This window comes from Takifugu flavidus, chromosome 9 (genome assembly GCF_003711565.1).
Source record: "Takifugu flavidus isolate HTHZ2018 chromosome 9, ASM371156v2, whole genome shotgun sequence".
Taxonomy (NCBI): domain Eukaryota; kingdom Metazoa; phylum Chordata; class Actinopteri; order Tetraodontiformes; family Tetraodontidae; genus Takifugu; species Takifugu flavidus.
The window spans coordinates 3,625,451-3,650,963 of record NC_079528.1 but is presented as its reverse complement, the minus strand read 5'-3'; the positions used below and the strand labels follow the sequence as shown (position 1 = coordinate 3,650,963).

At 45.2% G+C, this 25,513-nt stretch overlaps 1 protein-coding gene across 1 annotated transcript in view; it reads right to left on the bottom strand.

Moving 5' to 3' along the window:
• Window positions 1-20,788: 20,788 nt before the first annotated feature.
• The window catches only part of efnb1 (ephrin-B1), a 52,111-nt gene continuing 47,386 nt past the window's right edge, over window positions 20,789-25,513 (bottom strand). The window contains exon 5 of the mRNA XM_057042975.1: window positions 20,789-24,736. Coding sequence (XP_056898955.1) covers window positions 24,342-24,736 — 395 coding nt within the window. The 3' untranslated portion in view covers window positions 20,789-24,341. The remainder of the gene's footprint in view (window positions 24,737-25,513) is intronic.

Sequence of the window (25,513 nt, the reverse complement as noted above, 5' to 3'; positions counted from 1 at the left end):
GCACGTTATCGTTTACCTGCTAATGCAGACTACCTGACATGAGCTCACGGTTTTAAAGTCACGCGTGAGTTCCTACCTAATGCAGACGAGGAAAATCTGTCCCACTAATCAATGCTGTGATAGTTTCATCATATGCACCTCACGCCGCAGGACGCCTCCCTGCACAGATGTGTTTTCAGGGGAAACAGCGTGTTCACTGCTCAAAATGGCTGAAGCGGATTACATAATGAGAACTCCACTGAATGTTATCAACACCATGCTGCTGCCCAAGGAATGAGCAATAAAAGAGAGAAATGCTGAGATAATCTACAGGGTGTATTTGGTCCGATCTTCCAAACCTTTTCCCAACACTGGGGCACAAGCTGTGTGCACGGCCTGTGGTAGTGACGGATGCACCAGTGTTTGCTTCATTTATTGAGTGGGAGTGGAGCACTATTGTTAGACCATAATTCAAGCAACCCGCTTCTTTCAACTAGATGAGACTCCCGGGAGGATGATATAGTCATCTGTACAGCATGTGTGTGTGTTCATATTCACATCTAAAATACACACACACACACACACATAGAGGTGGTCACGCAGTCCCCAGGGCACAAAGCAAGACGTGAGATTTATGTTCTCTGTCGGGGAGACATGGTTGTCCCTGCTAGCCTCGTGCTCATTAGGGCTCCTACATGGTCATACGTGTTACTCTAACAAGATGTAGAGACCCCCACCCTCCAATAGCTGATGGATTAGAGGGGTGCAGTGATTTCCCTACCCTGCAGGAACCTGGAGGAGATGTCACAGCTCATGAAGTATCATCGAAACAACTTATCTCCATCAAGTGGGAGAGGACTATGATGTTATTTGGCCATCCGTCTTGGTTATCCGCATTGATTGGGCCTCAGCGACCTAATGATGCCTTCACTGGCATGGAGACGCAGAAATGAAAGTGTTCGCCGTGTTTGTGTAAAACTGAGGCGGGGAGCGATTTTATTAATGCCCTGACAGCGATGGAGATTTGGGCTCGTTCTCAGCTAGTTTACAGGCACAAATATGCCTAAATGAACCAACAGATGACTTGTTTACATGCTCCTAATCTGCTTCATAATGCACCATCAGTCTATTTTGCAACTGATTTATGATTGATCGTGGTATGTCTGTCTGCATTTCTATGCGTGTCTTTGTGTGAGGTTTTGTCATGGTTTTCATGGAAATTGAGCACAGTGGGGAAAAGAGGGAGCTTTGCATTCTTAAATGACCATTTTATGTGCAAAGCCAAGCAATAAATGTTAATATCTCCGCCTATGGAACAAATTTCTTCTGTGTCTGCTGCTCGTGAATTCTAAATAAAATCCCAGTTGTTCAGTAACAACTAGTGCACACAGTTTAGCCACAAGTGAATATAATCCATTATAATTCTGTAAATATCCGGCTGAGAACTCTCAGGGTCTGAAAAGCTCCTCAAATGGGAGTAAGAAGTGAGGGAAGGTGGTGCGAGTGTTATTTACAACCTACAGGGTGTGTATGATAAGCCCTTGTCAGAGAGTGAGATACACTCCACATTCCCCATATTTCAAGCACAGCTATCAAAAAGTGCTAAAGGAAATGTCTGCAGTCAATTTTTACAGAGCTGTAAAGTATAACGTAAAGGCGATATTGACTGCGTGTGCACCAACAGTGATTCCGGGATGATGGAGAGTGCCATTATTAGAACCATTAATGAGGCATATCCAAGCCTCTGTGATCAAACGATGCCGTTGTGCACACTATTTTAACAAACGGCGGGGAAGTGAAAACAGTGGTTTAGCCAACAGTGGTGAGCACGCAGGACCTTCCTCCCGAAGCTGATAAATCACAGTTTTACTCTCCAGGTCATTGACCTTGGCAGCTACAAACAGTGAGGACTTCTTGGAAAATGCTGCTTGATCATCACATTAAGTAGGGCTTTGTTTAAACAAGGGGCAAGTCAATTCATTCAATCTGTATTTATTTAAGTTGGCACATTTTTACAGATATTTGGAAGATCTGGAGAAGGCTTCCCATTTCTTACGCAAACATCCAATGTAAACCGTTTCGCTTCCAATGATGCAGAACCAGCCCAGTGGAGAAGGAGAGCGGTGCCATTGTAAATTAATCAGGTGGTGCTGGACAAACAGGAAAAAGCATTCCTCAAATTAGACAAACCCCAGCCCCAGCATGATGCAGGCGAGCCCTGGCTGTGATATGGCCAGTGTCCACGCTTCATATGGAGCCAAGGCAAATTTAGAATTGATGGAGTTGGCCAGGTCTCTTATAGTTAACCTTCGTTTGGTTGGAGCTCCGGCCAATTATCTGGTATTGTCGATCACTGCAATCCACAGATGAGAGGGGAAGAGCCCGTATGAGTGGCACCACAAAGTATTGTTTGTTTAGAGAAATTACAACAGTCAAGCTGTGTCTTTGGCTATTTATACAGACGTATTTCCACTGCTGAGATGCTGTCAGGCTGCCTTTCCTCTGATCAGAGAACACAGTCAAAGGAGATTGCAGTGCACTCAGCCCCCAATCCAGGCTGCTCTGTCTGGGGTGCATCAGGCCAGCCCGGCTGCCTGGCCCCTTCACGGAGACGGTGCTGGGTTTAATTATCCCCAGCTGTGCTTCATCTCCCTCCCCAGCTGGGCACCGTGTCCCAGTGTCCTCTGCAAAGACACCAGAGTCGCACCGAAGTCAAGGTGAGACGGAGAGGAAAGAGCACGCAGGAAGGGTCTGTGCATTTCTGGACACATTCAAATCTTAATGCTCTGTATTGTTTCCTGCATCACTTAGGCTGGATTGTCTCCATCGTATTGTGCTGCACTGTCTCCTCCCTGCTGTGTACAGAGGAGCTACAAACTAATAGGAACATAATCCCGGATGTTTAGCTTTCAAATGCAATGTCTGCTGGCCAATTTTCAAGATTAAACATTGCCTCTGCATCCTGCTATTTAATAGGAAAATTGTTTTCTTACATAATGCAGACTTGTTTTTGGCTCGGTCTCTATAGAGCATCCAGAAACAAAGGAATCTACAGAAGAATGCCAAGCAAAGGGTCAATCATCTCCTCAAATGTCTAAATATAAAAGACCAGAAATACCCTATTCATTACCGGAGCCTCTTCATGTGCCTCCTCATGTGAGTCATGCTGGATGTTTCATATTTTAGGAAACATTGAGCTCTTCATCAGTTACGTTATGCAGTTAAATTGTAAATCATTTGTAAATCTATTGAAATTCTTTAAACCTTCAGTAGATATTAAATACACCACCAGTCTCCTCAAGGTTTCCCTGAACAAACATATTGACCTCTTTGACCTCTAAAATGCACCACCTACACCATGAGCAGCAGTTATTGCTGATTAGATAGTATGAGTGCTTGTTTTTTATTGCCTCCTTCAAAGCAACAACAGCAGCAAAAATAAATGTTCGGGAAAAGAAGCAATGTTTGGTGATAATAAAGGAACAAATGCCATGAATATGCAAGTAAGAGGACTAATGATGTTGAAAACAGAAGGGAAAACCATCTCTCTGAAGCTGTTGACAAAAGTGCATTAAAATTTGTGCCATGAGAAAGGAGTCATGTCCCCACATACTGGACGAGGCAGTTTACACAGAATTATTAATGAATAATTCCAAGAAGTCAAATTAGTTTCAGTGCTTTTATTTCTAGAAAGAAAAAGAGCAATTACTTTTGGTGGACATGGTCTAACGGTAATCGTAATAGAATTGAAATTCAAATTTTCAAATTTCTTTATGTTCGTGTGGTTGTTGTTGGTGTCAACATCTGCAGGGCCTCAACTCATCTGACAGGGGACATCAGCGGCTTCCTGTGATATATAGGCTATATACATAAACTGTATAGAATTTGTCTGTGTTGACAGCGACGCGCTCATTGGCCATAAAGGCGCATGCCTATGAAACAGATGTGGCTGTAAAGTCCCGCCATCACATGCATTTTTTTGGAACGAGACAAATGCTTATGAAAGCTATTCCGCTGTGAAGTCTTTGCATGACCACTAGTCTGGCAGTTTTGATTGAATCTCAGTCTGAACGAGTTTGACTGGGTCCATCTGTGCGACTGTCCTTGGCCTTGGTTAAGGTTCTGGGGCGGGGGGGGGGCGGTGCCAAGTCGTCACACCGAGAGGCTGTTAGGGCCATTACAACCCTGTGCTTCGATATTTCCACTTTTTTGATGGGACCCAAATGTTGCGCTGGAATCCCTGCGTCTGTCCGTCTTTGTTTCCATCTCTCACCATCCTGTCCGTAGCGATGCCAGCACAGCTGTGAGCGACAGCGTGTAATAAAAGTCTAATGCGAGCAGCTGCTGGGGGTTTAAACTGTAATGAGATGGTGTGTGAGATTACCACACTTCACTAGTCGCTGAGAGAAAGCCTGGCACTCCAGTAACACCCCCAACCCCACGGTACAATTACACTTTAGATATGGCTAATAGAATACCCACACAATGCATGTAAGCAACAAGCATAATGAGCTTTAGCTTAGCGTCTTCCCTTTCTTTTCATGTGTCTCCATCTCCCGCTCCCACAGCTGCATGAAGTGTCAACCCCAAGGAGTTGCCGTAAACGCCGCGCGGCTGATGTAGGAAACAGAGACAGCGTTCTGAAATCAAAGGCATGCTTAGTCAGAAGATTCCCACAGAGGAGGCTAGCTTTTTTTTTTTTTTTTTTTCCAGGCTTGATCGCTGGAAACGCAGTTTGCCTGCTTACTTCAACCCAACAAATAATTCAGGCCGCGAGTCATGAATAGTTGAAAGCTGTAGTGTCAACTTCATTAGTCATCATGGGAGGGTTTTTGGTACAGGATGTAGGCATGCCAACATGGTGCCCTTAAACTCAATAGAGGGGTGACAATGAGAAGAAGGCGTGCTACGGAGTTGCTCCAGGCCTGCTGTGAAGCTTTTGTTATGCGCCACTTTATCATGCAAACTCCATTCTCTCTCCACTCTCTCTCATTCTCTTGCTTATTTTCCATTATGATCCCTTATTATGCCTGAACTTTATTTATTTAAATTCTCTATGTTTGCTCCTTTCTTCCCTCTCTCTCTGTCTTTCTCATCCGGTTAATGGAGCTCCGTGCCGGGCATGATAGGATGGATGCTGGGACATAAAAATCCTTGTAACGATTCTGGCATCTCTTCAAAGGTTCTCTGCAAAGAAAGTTCAGGCTATCCGGGTGTCAAACGTCTGTTCCTGTCATGGCAGTGTTGCGATAATAGGCCCAGAGGTGCCACTGCCTCATCACAGTGGAGGAGGGACTCTTGTGAATGCACGCAGCTCTTCATTACCTCATGCACGAGGCTAAAATCTAGCTTCTCAGCTCTCTGAAGCTGGATATTTTGAATGGGACCCCGGGGAGCAAAGCAGCGGAATTTCAATGCACCACACAGCCAGTATTATTCCACACCTGAATGCAGAGCCTTCCAGACAATTAGTGTAGAAAAAAGTGAAAGGCAAGGCGCCGGGCAATTTACAGAGTCCTTCTCGTCTCAGACCTAGCCTTGGCCTTAACAGCCAGCAATGATATTTCCCATTTACCAAGCAAAGGGGCTGTGATGCTGCTGGGAGGAAGAAAGCAAGTCTCTCCCAGAGAACCTAAATGGGTGCAATCTGAATTTCTGCAGGTATTTAGGAGGTGTTGAGTGGGGGCAGCTGCAGCCATCCGATCTCTAAACGTTATTCTTAAGTGTTTCCATATTTGCGTTTCAATGCAGGTACAGCTCAGTCATTTTATGTTGAGCAAATGGCCTGTCACTGTCACGCGCTGTTGCTGTTTTATCAACAGGGTGCAGACAACCGCCGTCCCATTAGAAATGCAAAGGACGATATTGTCATTAGAGTAATATGAGAGCCTGGAGTGTGGTTGGGCACCCCTATAACATATTCCACCATCCTTTTCATTAGGGCGCCTCATCTTTTTACTATCATCAGCAGCAGATATAGTCTGGTGCAGATAAGAGTTGTCATTTAACTCTACTGCAGCCCCTGATTAAAGCGCTCCATTAAGCAACACCCTGTTGATATTTTGCCACGGATCCATCTCGTGGCGTGCACACGGTGATTAGAAGATGACACAAATGCGATGGAAAAGTTGAGCCAACTCCCAGTTGCTCGATAACATCCAATTACAAAACACCTAAACAAATGATTGCGTTAATGCATCAGTCAGTTCACTTCTGCTCTTGATGTCATTTGCTTGTCATGCGATGCCGCTGCGCCGCAGCTCGGCGCTCAACGTGGAATGCTTATTGCCACATGAGATCGTCGAAGTATCCCAGCTCTCCCCCTCTGAAACGTGTGTTCCAGCTGTTACCACTCTGTGGAGTTGTGAGGTTATAATGAGCATGGAAGCAGCTGCTTCCTCCTACAGTAGAGGCCCCAGCCTTTCTAATCCTGATCATTAAGAAAGGGAAGGGTGTGGGGAGCCCAAGTGGGCCTCAGCTCCCTGGGATATGCTACGGAGACTTGGGTTACCCAACCGTTTTATTAGACGGACCTGCAGGAATAAAGGTCCTTATTGATCTGAATGAAGTGGTAAAAGGATTAAGTTATGCAAGGAGCAGACCGCAAAGATGCCTTTTTTCCCCTCATCGCATCTGCTTAAAAGCCAGTCAGAAAAGTTTGCTGGCGGATTTCCCATCGCCATGGTGCGAACCCGCGCGGTGGAGAATAAGATATATATATACAAACTCCATCTTACACGGAAAATATCAGATTATGAAATATTTATGTCCTGACCTTTTCCCAGTAATGATTTCATGATTTAATTTTCTATGGCTTTATACCTTAAAGTGCACAGAGAATACAAAGCAGACACCAAGCGCGACGCACGTGAGGAAAAGATGATCTATTGAGACGATGACATTTGCATTCCGCTTGTAAATATCAACAGGCGGATTATTCATAGGTTGGCCTGTTTCACTGTCCTGTTTCTAAATAAGTCTCCAGACTCTGGCAGTGACACTCCTCTAGGTCTTTTAATTTTACTCTTTAATGCTCTAAAGCTGAAACAGTTGAGTGAGTTAACTTTAAAAGCACTAAGTCGCATATCTGAGACCATAAATTCAGCACCTCCCAGTAGAAATATATGCAAGCATATACCATGAGATGTACTAGTGTAAAGTACGAGTGTTACATTTAGAATAATAAGCCCACTCATCCTTGTCATGCTCGACTCAACATGAGACTGAATTACAGACTCTAACAGGAGCGTCTGCAGAAATTTCATGTAGATTAGTAGTATGCTAATTTGGAGTATGACTTAGCTGTTTGGAAGAAAAAGAACTCTTTTATCTGCATATTAATGCACAAAGAAATGATGGAAGTTAAGACAGGAAAATGGTATAATGAAATCAGCAGGTAAAATGCAGCCTCATAATTAATCTGGCAAAGAAGAAGGCTTCCACAGACAATGGCCGCGCTGCCAATTTATAATTAGGCCCTTTATTGGTATTCCACAGCCTCAAAATCGCATCCACAGAAATGGTGATTAATCTCCTCTGCTCAGAGAGGAAGAAAAAAGAACTTTCTCCCCCACCTCTGGCATAACTGGCATATTCAACTGAAGCCCATAATGACCCCAGGCAGGATCATCACACACCTGGCTATAAATACACAAACTAGCAAAATTATTAACACAACTAATTTCTCAAGCAGAGAGACAGGGTTCAGAAGACGGGCCACGGCTTCATGGGGTGGCCTGTCATTGCGTTTGCTCTACCTAACCTCTCCTGACACATGGAGTCAGGGACCCCCCTCTAAATGTGTAATATTCAATCTTCCTGACAGCTCAACTAATGACCAGGAGGAACCAAAACAGAGGTAATAGGTGAGCCTCAAAATTGCTTTTAAATTATCCCTGATAATGATTCCCTTCCAAGTTATAAACCAAGTTATACATGTGTGTGTCTGTGGGTAGGGGGTTGGGGGGTGGGAGGGTGGTTGTGTGTTTACATCGGGAGAATGTTGAACGGCAGGGCTAATTATCAGCACTATTAAAGGTAAGTACCTCCAGCTGCATCCCGGACAGGTCCTAATGAAGGACAGCAGAGACTGGACTCTTTCATCTGTCGCCTGCTTGTTGGTCAATATCCACACCTCCCAGTGCTGTTCTGGTTGGCTTCAACTTTGGGGAGTGGGTTAAACAGCTCGCACTGGGACTGTGCTCCCCGGTATTGATTCAGGAGAGTGTACTGGTGAAATGGAGCTATTAAAACTTTCTTCACGCACCTCTGCAGCTATGTGAACGACCTCACCTCAGGGTTATAATGGCTCCGTCCACATTGTTACAGTTTGGTGTTACTAAGACAACGCTACACAACTGGGGGGGAAATAGCTGAAAGTATCTTTTTTTTAAAAGTAATTATTGAAAATGCTGTCAGTAAAAAAATACTGCGAGAAATGGCTATAAGTAGTGCATGGGGTGAGCTATACGGGTATAACTCTTTATTATTAATAATCTGAATCAGAATCATAAACTTTCAGTCCACTTGGAAATCAGTCCTCCTTTTAACGGGCCATCTTTATCCACTTTAATACCCCTGAAGAAAGTTATTTTAATGTGATTACGGCTGTAATTTCTGCCTTTAATCTTGTCAAGAACAATTTACAGTAAGCTCTTGACAGAACACAACTGGCCTTAATTTGTCTTATTAAAGCATTCAATCTTTTTTTTTTTCTCTGCTGACAAAAAAATGGTCTGGAAAGTTGCACGGACGTCACACATGTAACGCAAACATCTGCTGCTATACGAGGGAAGTATACTTTGATTAATTCAGGTCATTTAATCCCTGGTTTTTTATGTATCCTATTCTTTTAAGTAAAATTAAATCAAACCAAACCATCAACTTGAACTAAAAAAACTGTAAATTGCGACCAAATGTGGGAATAAAATACAAGAGAAATAACCCAAGGATTAAGCGCTAATGCTAAGTGGATATTATGTGTTTCCTGCATGTGTACAGAGATGAGCTTTTCTGTTTTCAAAGGTAGATTTGATGTTTTTTTTACAGTGTTTGTTCAGCAACAATAAATGTTTCTCCCCTCAAGAAAAGCTTTTTTTTTTGGTCTTCAGCAAATGAATGATTCTTTATCTCAGCAATGACCTTTGAGGTTCCATCAAACGGTCTGACACTGTTGGTGCTGCGTGCCGTCTGCTCTATTATGCTTTTTCTTTTAGCTCGGAATGTTTATTTGTGCATCACTGTGAATGATTTCAATAAAATCAAGTCATTTTCCAGGAAAAAGTAAACCTTTTTCTTATTTATGCAAATTACATTAATTATAAGAATTTCTTTTTTCTCCCCCCTAGATGTGAACACGCTGCAGAGCAAAGATCCTTGCCTGCTCGCTGATCTAAAAGAAGCCACACTCTTGGATAATATTTGAACGTATCTCACCACCTCATTGTGCCGCCAGTGTCCAACACATCAGTCTCTATTTCTCCCTTAATGTGTGTGGCAATCTGTACTTTTGGAATCAGTGCAGCGTATACATCACTGTCAGCATGCAGCACACCACAGACATCTTTTCCTCTTTCTCAAATTACAACCATTGTAAGTGCTCTTAATTTTCCGGGGGCTGGTAAATTATGAATGATATAAAATATTTAAAATGGAGCGCCGTGCAACAGTGGGGAGAGTTTCGTAATCAGGCAAAGCGTGCAATGGTTCACACATACGTAAATGAGCCCAGAACTGTTCAGCAGCGCATGACCGTTTGACCTCTACGTTCATTTTCCAAACATATGTTGGCTATTTCAGCAGCTCTGGACTGCATGTGAAACTGAGACGGGGGGAAAGGTCTGCCGTGCATGTGAGCATGATCTAAGTGACTGTGAATACGGGGAATGAACCGGCGGTTAGCGGTTGGGGAGCAACGTTTTAAAATGGAATGACATGTTTGTGTGATCTGATGCAGATTTCTTTTTTCTAAGGGCCTAAAGGAATGGAATAAGCGGCCAAGGCCTCGAGCCATTGAACGGGAGCACACATGAGCGCGCACACATATAATTATGCCACCAATCCCCACCAGCATAAACACTCGTAAGGTACAACGGTTCCAGTGTGTCCGATATTAAATGACAAGGTGACTGGGTGTCCTGTGGGCCACCTGAGAGCTAACAATCTGCCGGGGGACACAGCAGTCTTTTTCTCCTCTGTGCTGAGATGAACTTACTCAAGCAGAGCAGCAGTTATTTCCCGTCACGCTGCTCCCAATCCCTCCCGGTTTGCCTTCAAGTCAGCACCAGTTAGTAGTTCTTTCTGCTTGTGTGTATGTGTGTGTGCCAATCTCCTCAAACTAAGCTAATTTGCACTACAGTGCACCCACTGTGGGCTATGAGTGTTCTGTAGGACATTGATGTGCTGCACATTAGGCAGCAGATAAGAACTTTGTGTGCTGTAAATATTCGATTGTGGTGGCATTGTGTCTGTCATGGGTTTTGTCCAGCGTACTTTAGCTCACTGCTGTTCCTGTCCCCCGTAGCTTCCACCGGCCAAGCATCTCACACATCGTGAGCACACAAGCAGATAAAGAGAGACTGAAATGGAGAAAATGAGGGGAGAGAGCGATATGAAGGACATACACATCACACAGAAGCGCCCACACACTTCCATTCGTAGCCCTGGGCTTTTTTTTTCGCCGTCACAGATGATCAGGCCTAGTTTTGGCTTCAGCTCAGCTCTGGCCAGCCCCTAGTCCTGCAGCCAAACTGTTAAAAGACATTAAGTCAGCACAGAGACGCGTCACTGCTTCCTCTCCCTGCTTACCAAGGGACATTATAGTATATGTGTGGGTGGGGGCGTGTGTGCGCGCGCATGCTCTGACAAAAACAGAGTGACCGTGGGCTGAGACTCGCATGTCCCAGTGCATGTGGATCTCTCTCCTTGGTGAGGTCAGATAGAGAAAGGGGCAGAATATTCGGTGCAGCCCTCCGGTCTCTCCGGGCACACCACATGCCTGTCACAGCTCAGTGAGCAGACTGTGAAAAGCTTATGTAAATGACGAGCCGCTCAGATGTGAAATCAGCCCTGTATTAAATTGTTTTGTTCCACTTGTCAGAGCTGATTAGTCCAAAAGCTCTCTAAAAGCTGCACAGGTATTGTGTTGATTGTATTCACATAGGAGCGCGTACAACAAAGAATTCAGAGATCACCTCAGGATGGAGCATCTGTGTAGGACGCAGGGTGCAATTGCTTTTTGAAGTGAGATCATTAGTCAGTTATCCCTTGACGGATCCATCTTGTGGTGTTTGTAGATGCTGGATGGCCCTTCACAAATGCACACAGATTCCTCCCCATGTGTCCTGAAACACTCCACACGTCTCTTTGAAGGCTGTTCTCATTACATTACATAGGCCAGATCACGACTCCATTAGTCTAACCTTAGTCCGCTTCATAGACCGGGGCCCACGTTCCTGTCTGTCACGCACATATTTCTGGGCTGTGGCGCATGTCGCAGGATGTCTTCAGTTCAGGGCTGGGAGCGCATTTGGAAATTAGAGTGAGGAGGAGACGGGTATGAGAGACAGGGTGATGGGGGAGAGCGGGAGAGAGACAGGAGGGAAGTTTAGGAGAGCTGTGTGGGCAGGGGGAATGAGATAGAGGGGTGGAATGAGAGAGGGAGCGGGATAGAGGGAGGTAGGAGATCGCAGATTGCAGCACAACGGCTGAAGGGGCACCAAGCATAAAGCAGGCCTTTGAAAAGGGCAGACAAAGAGAAAAGGTCTCAGCCAAATACCTGAAAGAATGTTGAGAGGAAAGAGGAGCGCGGCCATGGGGAGATAAGGCAGTTAGCTGCACACTGAGGCTGCTCCGATGTCATTGGATCAGGTTACTTCTGGCTGCCTGCTTGTGTGTCTGTGTGTCCATGTGTGTGTTTGCATGCACTCATCTGTGCACTTGGCCATTTGAGCACCGAGGTCGATGCCAGCACTGTCGACATTCCGGAGTGGTCTGTCTGTCTGTCTGTGTTCATGGTCCAGTGAGGTCGCTGACAAAGATGATGGGGGCAAGTCTCTGTGTGTGCATGTGTGTGTGCGCGCGTGCGTGGCGCCTCCAGGGCGAGCGCGGGTTAGGGCGACAGGAGCCAGGCTGCAGATCTGGACAACAGGAACAAGCCAAATGCCGAGGTGGAAGAAGGATAACATAGCCTCAGTATTTCTCAAAAGATTCTGCTTCTCCTGGGCTTCAAAGCATCTTAAGAGGAAGCCGTCTTTGAAAGTGATTTTTAAGTCTTTAGCTTTATCTGTGTGTGGGAAATCACCCCCTAGCTGTTTTGTAAGCTTAGCTACCTTTGAATAGACCAAAAGGGCCTCAGGATAAAGGGATATGCTGAGCTACCATAGCAGCACCCCAAAAGGAGCTGCTGAAAAGTAGCTTCTCCAAATGCTGGTGTGGAAACAATATCATTCGGGTTTAAGTAGTGGATAATAAGAGTATCGAAACAAATCTGAGAAGTTATTAGTAGTGATTGAGGTCTGATAGCAATTAGTTGCGCTCCAGCACTCCGACTGACTCCTTTCTAATGATGTCATTGACCTTGTCACCTCACAGAGGTCAAAGTGTCCATGTTAAACCATGCGTAATGGTTCCGTGTTTAGACTACAAGGGCCTGTCCAGCTAAATGGTGATGGATCGCTTCTTTTTTCCCTTCCCTCTTCTGGTGGTGTGTGTTGCATCAGATGATACGGGTCTCAACATGATACACAGTTGATTAAATCAATACTCCAAGGAAATGTGCGGTGGGCTCTGATTCAATCCAATAACACAGCGGCTTGGGGCGTGCACGCGTCCGTGTGCTCGTGCAACGTGGATGCACATGTATCAGCATGCTTGCGCTTACCCTTGAGCGGTGTTTGCACAGTACACCAAATAACCAAATAAAGGATGAGGACGGAATACGCTTCTCAAATGAAGCCATTAGCAGTAAATGCACACCTCTAAATATGTGTCACGGTCGTCTCCCTCACCTGAAAGCAGGAATTCTGTCTCTCTGACTGGTTAGATAAATGGTCATATTCTGCCTGATTTGTAAATCATACAGGAGAGATGGAAAATGACAGACAGCCCAGCTGGCTTGTGCAAAATGTGCGGGATTCCTTTTTTTCTGTTCACATTCCTGGTTATTAAATTCATTAGTCAAGAAGAGGCCAGCTGCTGCTGTATGTGGCTGTTGGGGAGATGAAGGGTGCCGGGCCTGCGTGTACAACAGCAGATATGAAGGAATTTACACCCATATGGTGGCTGCATTCTGCTGTGTATTGTCAGGGATTGTTAGCGAGGCAGGTGCTGCCCCGAGGCTGTGCACATTAACAAATGCATGCGCACGCGCAACTACACGAGCACAGCGAAGGCCTGAAAAAGTCCAGGAAGAGGATAATAACTTGTGCTGTTTTACAGCCTGCCTGCTTTCTCTCCTTCACCCCCTCTTCCTTTCTTTCTGTCTCAGCCCAGCAGTGACCCGTAGCAACCCTTAGTCTAATGACCACCGGAGTTTGACACTCATTAAAGGTGGTCAATTAACCGAAGGGCCTGGAGTCACTTTCATTAGATGACTTGTAAAAGTCTATTTTAGCCTGGCTTTAAACACATGGTAGAGGGACAGGAGAACTATGGGTGGCTGATGGTGTAGAAGAAGAGGGGGAGACTAAAAACCGGCAAGAAGAACAAAAAAGCACCTCAAAAGACAAAAAGAACCTCTGGAGAGTCATTTGGGAGTGTTTGTTATTTGTTTTGCCGAATTGGATTCTGTTGGCGTTTTATGGAAACAAACTCAAACGGTGAAAAACAGTAAGATTGCTGAACGGAGCGCAGAAAATGAGATCTCATGAGAGGTGAGATAAAAAAAACACAGCCATCTGCTGTGAGGGTTGGCTCTCTAAAGACGATCTGGTCTCATTTCAATCCTTTGTATCACTTCTTTACAGTAAACCAAGAGAGACTCTATTCCAGCGGTTTTCGGCTTCAGCCTGTGTGTAAATATTCACATTTTGAACCAATGAGACTGTTTTCCCGTGCATCCGCGCACGTCTCAGCTTGCGAGTATCTGGTTTTGGGCTGAAAGCCTCTGATGGTCTCAGGCCTCTGGAGTCATCAGCCTGTGAAGGTCAAGTCTGATTCAGAAAAGAGACAAGGCAGATTGGCATGGAAATGGAATCCACTGTCTTGGTGCCAAACGTCCAAACTGACTGACTGCCCTCAGCCTCTCATCACGTCCAAGCCTCTCCTCTCATCACACCGTCCACTCCTCCTTCTCCACCTCTTGCGGCTGCCTCTGCATACCAATATGAGAGTAATGCAGAAGACAGGGCTGCTTAATAATCACCATGTCAAACAATGCCTGCGCGAATGGGGGAACACGAAGCCAGCTGTTAGCTGCTGCAAGGAGCCATAGGCTTAAAGCGCTGCTGTCTGCTTGCATTGTGTCTTTGTGTTTCGCTTTTTGTCTGTTTGCATATGGCAAATTAAGCCTCAAGCCATTTTAAGTTGTTATTTTATAATGAAACAAGAAATGCACTCAATGCGCTAATGGACTCATAAGCAGCCGGGGCTTAGAGATATTGTTCTGTTTATTTTATCATGAGAAGTCAAGTTAGATGAGTTTTATTGGGCCCAGTGTGTGCCTGTGTGTGTGCCAGTGCGTGTGCTTGTGTGTGGTTGTGAGTGTGTGTTCTGCTGTTGTAATGAGCATGCGCTTTTGATATGAATGAGTGCAGTGAGGCGTGAGATGAGTATGTGGCTGCTGGTACGGAACAAGTCCTTGCGTTTCTTGTGTGTTTTTGATTGTGTGGACTCCTAGGCCCAGTGTGTGTGTGTGTGTGTGTGTGGCGGGGGGTAAGGATTTGGGGGGGGTGTTTATTGGACTGAAATGGGTCCCTGCCCTTCATTAATATTCATCCCCCCCCACCTGTGACCTCACTAATGTGTCACTGACGTTACCTCGCGTGTGACAAAACATGTTGCCCTGGAAACAATACTTCCCCTGAAATGTCCCAAGTGCTGCACAAAAAAAAAAAGGGGAAAAAATGCCAACTGTAGTTTATCCCCAAAATGCAGCGCATACTGGCCTGTAAAACAGAATAAAAGCATCTGAGTGAAATCGCCCTGATCTCATGTGGCACCCTTAAAACTAGGGCAGCACTTAGGTCACATGTTTAGGTCAGTCGCCCTTCACTGAGGGATTCGCTAATGCACCCTGTCAACTGCTGCAAAGCCGCCGCGTCACAGGGAACACAAAAGCACATCTGAGCTTGACCAGGACGTTTCCTGACCGCTCGTCTCAGTTTTAATATCGAGCTGGGTTCTTCCTCTTAATCCCTCCAATAAGCTGAATGAACGTCAGACATAAAAGATCTGTTTCCCTCCTCATTTTAACCGTGACATTGAGAAATCCTTCACTCCCGCGTCGTTATTGTTGATCAGAATTGCATTTAAAGGCACCCGCGCGCTCTACCGTTTCCCCATCAGCATCTGCTCCCTCTGCCCCAGAGACGCTGCCTCATATTTAGGTCAGTTGAGTTGCAGATGGGTGGTCAGCAACGATCATGTTAGTTTGGTCTTCCAGGAACTGGCACAATAGGCCAGTCATCTCTCCACAAACACCCCACAGAGGCTGGAAGTGGCTCTTAACAATGATAACAGACAGCGTTCATTTACAGATACCAAACAGAATTAAGGCCTGGTTAATTAATGAGTGAGTGCAAGACTCAGACTGCTGCAGAAATCCGGAGTGCTGAAGAATTCATGAACTGTAGCTTTGTAGATAAGTCTGATCATATGACTACTGCTGCATGTTAGCACTTTAATTCCGCCTGGCTGCACTGGCTACACATGCACGTCACTCAGTATTAGGTAACCTCAATCTGGCAATGTGTTTTCATTGAATATTATTTTATTCCTTTTTTCGCTATATTCAGGGCTTCTGTGTTTTTTCCTGTTTCATTTTTTATTAGATGTTTTCTTACTCACATTTTTGTTAATCCGATCCAATGTTTAATGTTTTTATATGTTGCTCTCAAAAGATCTTGTTTAATCTTCACGTTGTATCGTATGGCAACAAGACAGGAGCCACATTCGGAGGCTCTGCTGCGAATGTCTCGAATAATAGCTGTTACATATTGTGAGCCGCTGAGCTCCTCGCTGCTGGAATCGCAACGCGCCTTCCCACCGTTACACAGTCAGGCTTTTGTTGATGCTTTTCTGAGTTCACATCTGGGTTTCACATATTTTATGAGAAACTTTGTCTCATTTTCCTCCGTACTGCTCTCGGAACACACGTATCCTGGGGCGTTTGTAATGATGGAATATCAGAGTGGGGTCTTTTTGTCAGGCTGAACGTGAGTGAGGGAGGCTGGTTTTCAAGGCTGGTAACTTCCAGGTGAATGACATACTTGAAATGATGCGATGGTGGCATTTTGCAACCGCGTGGCATCGGGTTCTTAATTTGGGCTACAGCCGCCGACCTCCTGCACACCTGACTTGACTAACCTGAGATGTTTACACTTGAATTGCGTTTTGGAATTTCAGGTGAGTTTCTGGTTTCTAATCCTTCGCCCCCCTTGATTAAACAGCCTGAATATCAGGTTTTTGAAAGATAAACACCGCTCAACAAAGAGAGAGACTGTTATGCTAAACTTCACTTTTTCAAGCCTTTTCAAGCCTTCTTTTGCTGGGGTGGTTCTTTTGTAGTGTCAGACATCAAGAACCAGTTTGAGTGAAGGGAGGGCGTGAAAGAGACAGAAGGAACCAAAGCTTGGAGGCATAATACTGTAATTGGAAAATTGTGCAAATGCATTTTGGAGTCATGTTATATAAATGGCCAACAGAGATAATGCCTGAGATTTGAGGCATGGCCTAATTGAGAGAGGGAGATGGAGGACGAGAGGGGTGGCGATGCTATGGGGCGAATGAGATGTGGGTTTTAAATTGGGTGAAGCAAATGTGGATGGAAATGGGATGTTTTCAAAGACATGGAAGGGTGGGAGGCAGAGAGCGTGAGCTGTTTCTCTTTAAGAGGAGGAGGGGAGGGGGGAAGGAATAATTCCCACTTTCTTCCTCCGTCTGAACACCTGTGACCCAGCAGTCAGCCACCCCAGCTATTTCTTGCATGAGCATGTGTGTGTGTGTGTGTGTGTTTGATTTCTTTTCATGTGAGTGTGTCTGTTGGGCTCTCACACTCTCTGCTTATGATTGATGAGCTTTGGTTAGCGCTGGATCTCAGCACCGGTCCAGGCCTGATCCGACATGTTCTGGTCATAACGGAGCCGTCAGTATGTGGCAGGCGGGTGTGTGCAGACGTGTAATAAACCAGGGGTGTGCAACTCCCAACACGCCTAAAGAAAGATGCTTCGGTGAAATTTCTATTTTCCTGCGGGACTGAAGAAGAACCCTGATTGGAATTTGAATCCCATTAATTAGTGCTTTCATGGGCAATCCATATGTTACTATTTGAGTAATGAACTCTGCTTTCCTGGATTTTTCCTCCTCAGAAATGCAATTTCTTTGTGCTGTCTCCGATTTCCTCCACGACTGACCCAAAGAATCAACGTGATATTTGATGCGAGGCTTTTGATAAAAAGCATTAAGGGTGCTGCATTATTTATGAATGGTGAGTGAGACATTAAGTCCTTAATTATTTAAATGGGCATTACATGAGAGCAAACATGTCCCGTGATTGTCGTATTGATTCTGGCGTGAGTTACAAGGGCCCCTGCACAACCCATATGTAAAAAAACACGAGATGGCCCCAAATCGCTTAAAAGCTATATTGACGAAGAGATGCACTGTCACAGAGAGGAAGTTGTGGAGTGCTGAACTTGCCTGCTTTGGGGGAGATCAAGGATAGCGCCTGCACACGCAGCAGATTTCCGAGTGAGTGAAATAACATGAGGCGAGACTAAGATGTGGTGCCAACTGCTGAAGGAGTCGTGCCACTGCTATTGAATTCTTTCCCTCATCTGGTTAGCTATCGCTTTACATCTCCTGCTGACGACTTCAGTTTCCACCCGGGGCTCCGCCACCGGCCTCGTGGCCTCAACAGAAATGAAAACGACGCGCCCCGCAGGCAGTGTTGTTGTTGCAAACAAAGTGATAAGCACGCGAAGCTAAGGCTAACGCCGGCGGGACCGTCTCTGGTTAAAGGCCACCAGTAAGAATTTATTACTCAGCTCACAAAAGACATGTTTATTTATGCTTCACCACACTAGAAGATAACATGCTCGTCTGGATTACACCAGTTTGAAGGTAATTAGTCTAGAGGGTGCTCACTGTGGACTTTATGGAATTTTTTTCAATATTAGTATAAAATTTACCAGAAAAAATGCATTGCTTGTATCAACTCCTGAAAATATCTGTTTAATTGTTCACATTTTACTCATTTAGTAACTAAGGGAGCTTTCTCTCAAATGTACTTTTGCGATTAGTATTCATGGTGGTGGGTTTAAATGAGTAGAAATCAAATTGCTCCCAAGCTGCCCCAAACTGCCAGCAGCTGTTGCTTTCCCAGGTGACTTGTTCCATCTATAAAGACATGCGAGCCACCGTGTTACACAGTGGGGAAAAAAATGTCGAGAAGTGTGCACGCTAAGAAAAGTGAAAAAGCCACAGGGGTGTTATAACAACAGGTTTAATATGCGCCGTTTGACAAAGGCAAACATGAAAACTGGAGGAAAACCTGCTGCTGAGGTCATCTGATAATATAATAATGAAAATAGCATTTTTTAAGCGGTCATCATGGAGACGCAAGAGGGTCCAGACGCACAACTACATGGAAGGCAGGAGTTTCTGCAACTTGTGTAGCAGTGTCTTTGTGCTGCCTGGTGTGGTGTGAACATAAATATAACCTGTAGTTATGTAGGTGAAAGGATCTTTTTGGTCATTTTAATGATTAGAAGCACATACACACTAGTTCTGCTACTCTCTATTCAGCCTATCATTAATCTAGAGGTACATTGAACAAATCTCTCACACTCTGACTGGTGTCAGTTGCAGAATGTCGTTGAGGAGGGAGAATAGATCCTTTGGTTTTGGGTCAACACAGAATGCAAACACCCAGCGCGATTTCTTCGGTGCTTGAAATAGCCCGGACACAGGAATGCTGCTTTGTGTGACTTGTGTCTGTTTGCGTCCTGTCTGGTGCAGACAGAAATCAACACCTGCTGCCTTTGATTCCGATCCGTGGGTGTTCTCCGTGTTTGCATCGCACGCAGACAAAACACCGACGGAGGACAGAAGCGTGGGCCTCCTCACCGATGTTGTGATGTTTATAAAATTACATTTAAAGCTCTGAGCCTGACTGTTTACTCTCCAGTGACTAATATCATTTCCCTGAGATGGGATGTTAGGGACTTGCATTGCACCTTTGGATTTTTCACTCGGACTGCAGCGTTACCACTTTTTTGAATGCGACACAAACATATTTGTTGGGTTTTTTTTTTTTTTATCATTTGCCCGATGCGCAGTCGACCAGAAAAACCTCCGCAAAAAGGTGAAGAGTTTATTCAAACATGCAGAGGATGTAGAGGAAATGCGGGAGACATCCGCCAAACATACCTTGTTATGTTTGTCTTATTCTGATGCTCATTAAATCTACACAAAAAACGTCTGCCCTGGGCTGACGGGGTACGAGTCAAAAAACATCAGGAAAACTGCATCTCAACCACTGCAACCTTTGCTGAGACACACAGCGACTCTGTGCAGCCTTATCCACAAATATAGCACATGGTGCAGCAACTAGCGATGGTGTCAGTGGTGCATTCAGGGACAGCGAAGGATCAATGATGTTTATTAGTGTGAGAAATGAGGTGGCACATTTGTCTCAATTTAGGGTATAAAAGTAAGAACATTTAAGCAGTATTAGACATGAGGTGAAGGTGTGGTAGACTTGAGTATCAGACTAATATTTGCTTGTTTTTTTCTTAAGTCAGAGGGTTAACAAAAGAAGAATAAACATTGTTTTTGTGATGTTGACAGTGGTTTAGAACAACCACACAGACACAGACACACACAGACACAGACGCACACAGACACACACAGACACACACACACACACAGTAGCTCAGTGAGGGAAGGTTTTAATAAACCCACAGCAACGTGGATCTATGGGGGCGTCTCGGGAACCAGAGGAACGTACCTGCTCCGGGGCACAGAGAGAAACACTGAGGGTGGGGGTAGACGTGGGGTGGGAGTGGGAGGGGGCAGTGAAGCCACAGGCACATTTTGTCTCTCATTGCCCTTAGTTTTTGCTCGCCGTTGCCATCCGTCTCTTCGCCTGCCTACTCCGTCTCCACTGACATCATCGACTCACGTGTTTGTCGGAGAAAAATACCCAATCACTCTAATGACATTCACGTCACCGCTGCTCTACCGAGGACTCTCAGCTTAGTCCTCCTGCAGGTTCAGGCAAATTCAATGGAGATACGGATTGCAGCCAATCAGATTTAATCATGTATGAAGAAATGTAATTTTGGAGGACACTGGGGCAGAGCAGATTGATGCAGCCCTTCGTTACTATGCAAAAAGGCGTGTCCATCCTCCCCGAATACAAATTTATGAAGCCTGCTTGTGATTTCAATCTGACTAATGTATCAGAACAAACCCATCTGTGCAGCTCTGACCCCTGAGGTGAGGGGTTTATTTTGGGGAGGTGGGGAGGAGGAGTGAGGGTAAACGACTGGTTTTTGTTCCAACCGTGAACCAATGAGCAACGGGAGAGGTTTGTTTTCCCCCTGGGTGAAACAATGAAAGACAAAAGAAAGACTTCTCCAAAAACAAGTTCCATGGGAAAAATTTTATTTATCAATATGCGGTAGTTTCCAAACTGGTGGAACATCATTTCCATTTGTAGCTGGTGCCAACAGGTTATGTGAAGAAGCGGCAAAAAGAAAAGAGTGAATTAAAATAAAATAACAAAGGCCGACAGTTAGGATTCAAACAAAGGGAAAGAAATTCAACAGGGTTTGCTTAGACATGCACATTGAAGAAAAAAATAATAATACTGTTGCGTTGAATATTAGCAGACGTCAACCTAGTGTGAGGTTCATACCAAGAACCTTGTGCTAAATTAGGAAAGGAGGGAGAGAACATTTTTAAAACAAAGGGAGCTAAGGGAGATAATGAGTGGCGTAAACCGGGTGATTTATGGGTGGTCACACTCGCGTACGTAGCCTCCTTTCTATTTTCTCTCTCCCACTCTGTCTACATTGCTCTCTCGCTCTCTCTCTCTGTGTCTTCATCTCTCTGTCAGGCCCACAAGGCTTATTAAAACGGAGGGGGGAGAAAAAAATGCATTTCCCTGGAGCAAAATGTTTTTGTTACATCTTAGAACAGAGTGGAAGGTGTAGCTAACTCAAAGGCAGTGGAATAACACGGGAGTTAAGTGCCTTCTCTAACGGGCGCCGTATCATTTTGTATCATTTCAACATCCCGTTTCAAAGCGTCTGTCCTGGACAGTTTCTGCTGAATGGCCATGTGAAAACTCTGAAGCTCTTTCCTTTCAAACACGTGATAACAAAGTCTTGTTTGACAATACTGGATACAGAAAAATAAAATAAAATAAAACAAGGTCACGTGTCAGTTGCAATATTCTGTTGAAAGCTAAAAGAAACAATAGAAACTTATTGCAAACAGAGACAAAAATGCAAGAATTCATTCATACAAAACACACTTTAATAAGACAGCTATTTACAAACATCCTCCATTACAAAAATCTAATCTTAAAAATTTCTTATGAGCAGTGTTTCAGGTGAAATTACATCTTAATTCGGGCTCTATCCATATATTTACATGTCTCTTTCTTTTAGTTGTGTTTTTTTTTTTATCTCTCCAAAATCTGAATAACATTAAGTGGTCACAAGAATGAATAGAAAATGAGATATGGTTTATAATAATTTGATAATGACTCCCTTGGCTGGTGTAGGTGAATAGATGCGCGCCGATCCGAAACAAAAATATTTGATCTGATGGGTTTCGCAGAGGCCCGCCGAGGGCTGCATGCCGAGTTAGAACGCAGGGCCACAAAAGCACGAGCAGCTGCTTAGGTCTTTAACTCGGAGGTTAACAACACGCAAAAGCCGCTGGAGTCTTAACCCGAGCCGACGGGCTGGCTTTTAACTCAGCAGAGTCCTGTGCGTACGTGAATGGCGATAGTATGTGGCAGCGGAAGATAGGCGACCCCGCCGGTGAATAAACATTAACCGGCAGCCTGACTGGAGATAGACCTGGACCCATCAGTCTCGGTGTGTGTGTGCGCGCTGACGTGCGTCAAACATCACCTCGTGTTGAGGAATAGCCCCCCTTATCTGCTCCCCTCTCTTCTCACACGTCATTAAATAGGAGCTTCCTCTGCCAGCCGCACAGTTTGAAACTTAGTTCCAGTCCCGAAAACTGGCGAGCTAAAAAATGCACGACTAAGCAGTCCCAGGCTGGAGCACCTACACTGACACGGGCTACACTTGAATGTAATAAAGTGAGCATCGGTGTGCACGTCTTGTGCACATCCAGCAGCAATAAATCCTGCCTCCGTGCGTCGCCCCGTAACAGCTCTGCTGCGCTCCCCTCGCCGGCTGCTGAACACCGTGACTGTGGAATCTGCCGCACAGCAGTTTTTTTTTTTAATTCACAGCAAGACCAGCGAGAGGATGGGAAAAAAGAGCGCACACCTTTCCTCTAAACCCGCCCCCTACAACAAAATCCTCATCTTGTTCTCAGGTTAAAGCCAAGTCACAGGAACATTTTCTCCTGTATCTGTCACTGTCGCCGTCTCTCCTCCCCGGCTGCTGAGTGTGGGCACAGAGATGGCACATAGATTAGTCACATGCTGGTGATGCCACTGACTCATCTACAGATGGCAGCCAATTGGCATGTGACAAGGCTGTAACCCAAAATTCAGTTGTAGCAAGCTATCCAACTTTAATATAGGGCATCCTACCTATGTAGGCCAGCCAATCACTAACGACCATCCAGCCTACACCCACCTTCTCCAAGCCTTTGATGCTCGCGCCATGGCAAAGAAGTCGGAACAGACAAATGTTAACCTGCCGACTGTCTTAAAAACCTTCTCGTGCAGCACATCAGACACATTAAATCTTCCCTCTGTGCCAGCTGGATTGCTAGAAGATTTTTCTAGGATCCAAAACTTGTCTGTCTTTTGGCGAATCCGTTTGTCTGTCTAGTTTCTGAAGCTAGCAAAACAATAACTCAGTGTTTCGTGGATGTGTCAATACGTCTTGCCAGATACAGGATTGTCTGGACATGCCCAGTGCGTGTGCACGCTCGCACGCACACACACGCACACACACACACACATACCTTTTAACACACATAAGTAGGTCATAAATACCAGAGTAATGGTAAAGCTCTTATCAGACCAGAGATGGGAGTATTAACTAACACACACACACACACACACACACACACACACACGCACGCACGCACGCACGCACGCACGCACGCACACACACACACACAGGTACACACACACAGACGTGTGCACACACCTTGGCAACAACAGTCCAAGTCAAGGTTTCTCAGGGAGGATGAGAACAATGGATGACATGGGAGATGACACTGATGAACCACTGGAGCAATAATTAACTAGTCGACTATACATTGTGCACTTGTAGGAAAAAGACTAACAAAATACAACTGCTTTGTGAACTGAATCGGGGGTTTCAAGGAAATCCACCATCAAAAATACTTAAGTAAGGCAAACGTCAGAGGTGCGAAGGGAGAGGAACACATTAGTTCATACACTGTGCCTATTACCTGAGCTATCTGGAGAGCTTCTTGGGCCCAGCACAGAGTCCTGACTAACAGACACGCACACATGCACACGGAGACACAGGCACACACTCGTGTACTCGCCCACAAAATGCAGCCCGGCATCCTGGGTCTGTGGCTGCCGGCTGCTGGCTAGCATGCTACAAGGGTGTGTTTGGTTGGGTGTAGCACGGAGTGTCTTAAGGAAAAGTGAGTTAAGTCATATCCTGCGTTGTCGAGGGGGCAGCAAACCAGGAAGCAAGAGTTCCATCGTTTGGCGTCCTCCGGCCCTGCCCCCCCCCATCATAGTATAGCGTGGTGCGGTAGAGGAAAGGAGGTGAGAGGAGGGTGAAGGAGGAGGGTGTCTGACAATCAAAACAAAATAAAACTCTCAGCAGTCAGCCCACAGACGTGCTGGTTACTGCTCAGTGCACGTCTCTCCAGATTTGTGCAGCAGGTGGTAGAAATAACACGGGCTTGAGGAAGCATCAAGTCCCAAAGCGGAAAGTGTTCTTCCCATGAACATAAATCAAGCGCTCCTCTTTTGTTTCTGCTGGCCGTGTAGAGTGTCAAACTTTGTAGTAGATGTTGGCCGGGCTCTGTGGGGGCATCTCCTGGACAATGTAGACCGGGTGGCCATAGTCGCCGCTCACCTTCTCATAGTGAGGGCAGTAGTTGTTCTCTGTCCGCAGCGGAATGATGATGTCACTGGGCTCCGTGCCAGCTGTGCCCCCAGGAAGCTTCGGATTGGACAGCGTGCTAAGAGACAGAGCTGAGGGGCGAGGCTGTGAATGGGCATTTTTCCTGGCACGTTTGCGCATCTTAATGAGTAAAATGACAAGGAGGAGGATGAGCAAGAGGAAGACGATGCAGCCAGCTCCGATGACGGAGAAGACGGCAACTTTGGACTGAAAGATGCCGTCAGTGTTGCTCGCAGATCCAGAATTATCCTGATTCCTGTGGTCTAGAGGGAGAAATGACATCAGAGTCATTAAAGTTGTCAGCATGGGAGGTGGGGAACCCAAAGTGGGAACAAAAGCACCATATTACATAATTCTTCCAATTTTCACTGTGGGATTAAGTGCATGGGGGGGGGGGGGGTCTGTTTCTTGTATTTTTGGAAATGCTAAAGAATGAATAAAAATGAAATCCAGTCTTTAGCAAAGATTAGTGGCTATATCCTATTTTCCATGATTCCAATAGAATTAAATGTAGTAGTAAAAATTGGGAATCAATTATATTAAATGTTTGATAAAACTTGAATTAGGATGACTTTAGGAGGACTCAACCAAGCAACCGCACAAAGCAGACAAATTTTTTGGGGATGAGGTCCAAATTTACATAAAAGTTGAGATTATCAGATAAAAATTTTCCACATCATGCAGAATCCACTGGGATTCACTAAACTGGAAAGTGTTGCAACTCCCAGAGGGGCAAAACAGGGAGTGGTTATTTTTTCATCATTCAATATTTATATGTTTACACATTGGCGAGAAGGTATTTCAGGGTCTGTACAACGGATGGGAAGGATCCAAATCCAATATTAATAACCCGGGAGGTCATTGATTCCTTACCAAATAAAATCTAACACTTGCTGTATGCAGACGTTCAAATAATTTCCATGTGGCCCCTTAGAGAGCTGTGAGCAATCAGAGGAGCAACTAGATTTACTGTAGGCCAGTCCCGTCATGAGCAGATGTTCGGTTCCCAAATCAACTGTGATCACATCGCTGTTTGTTGT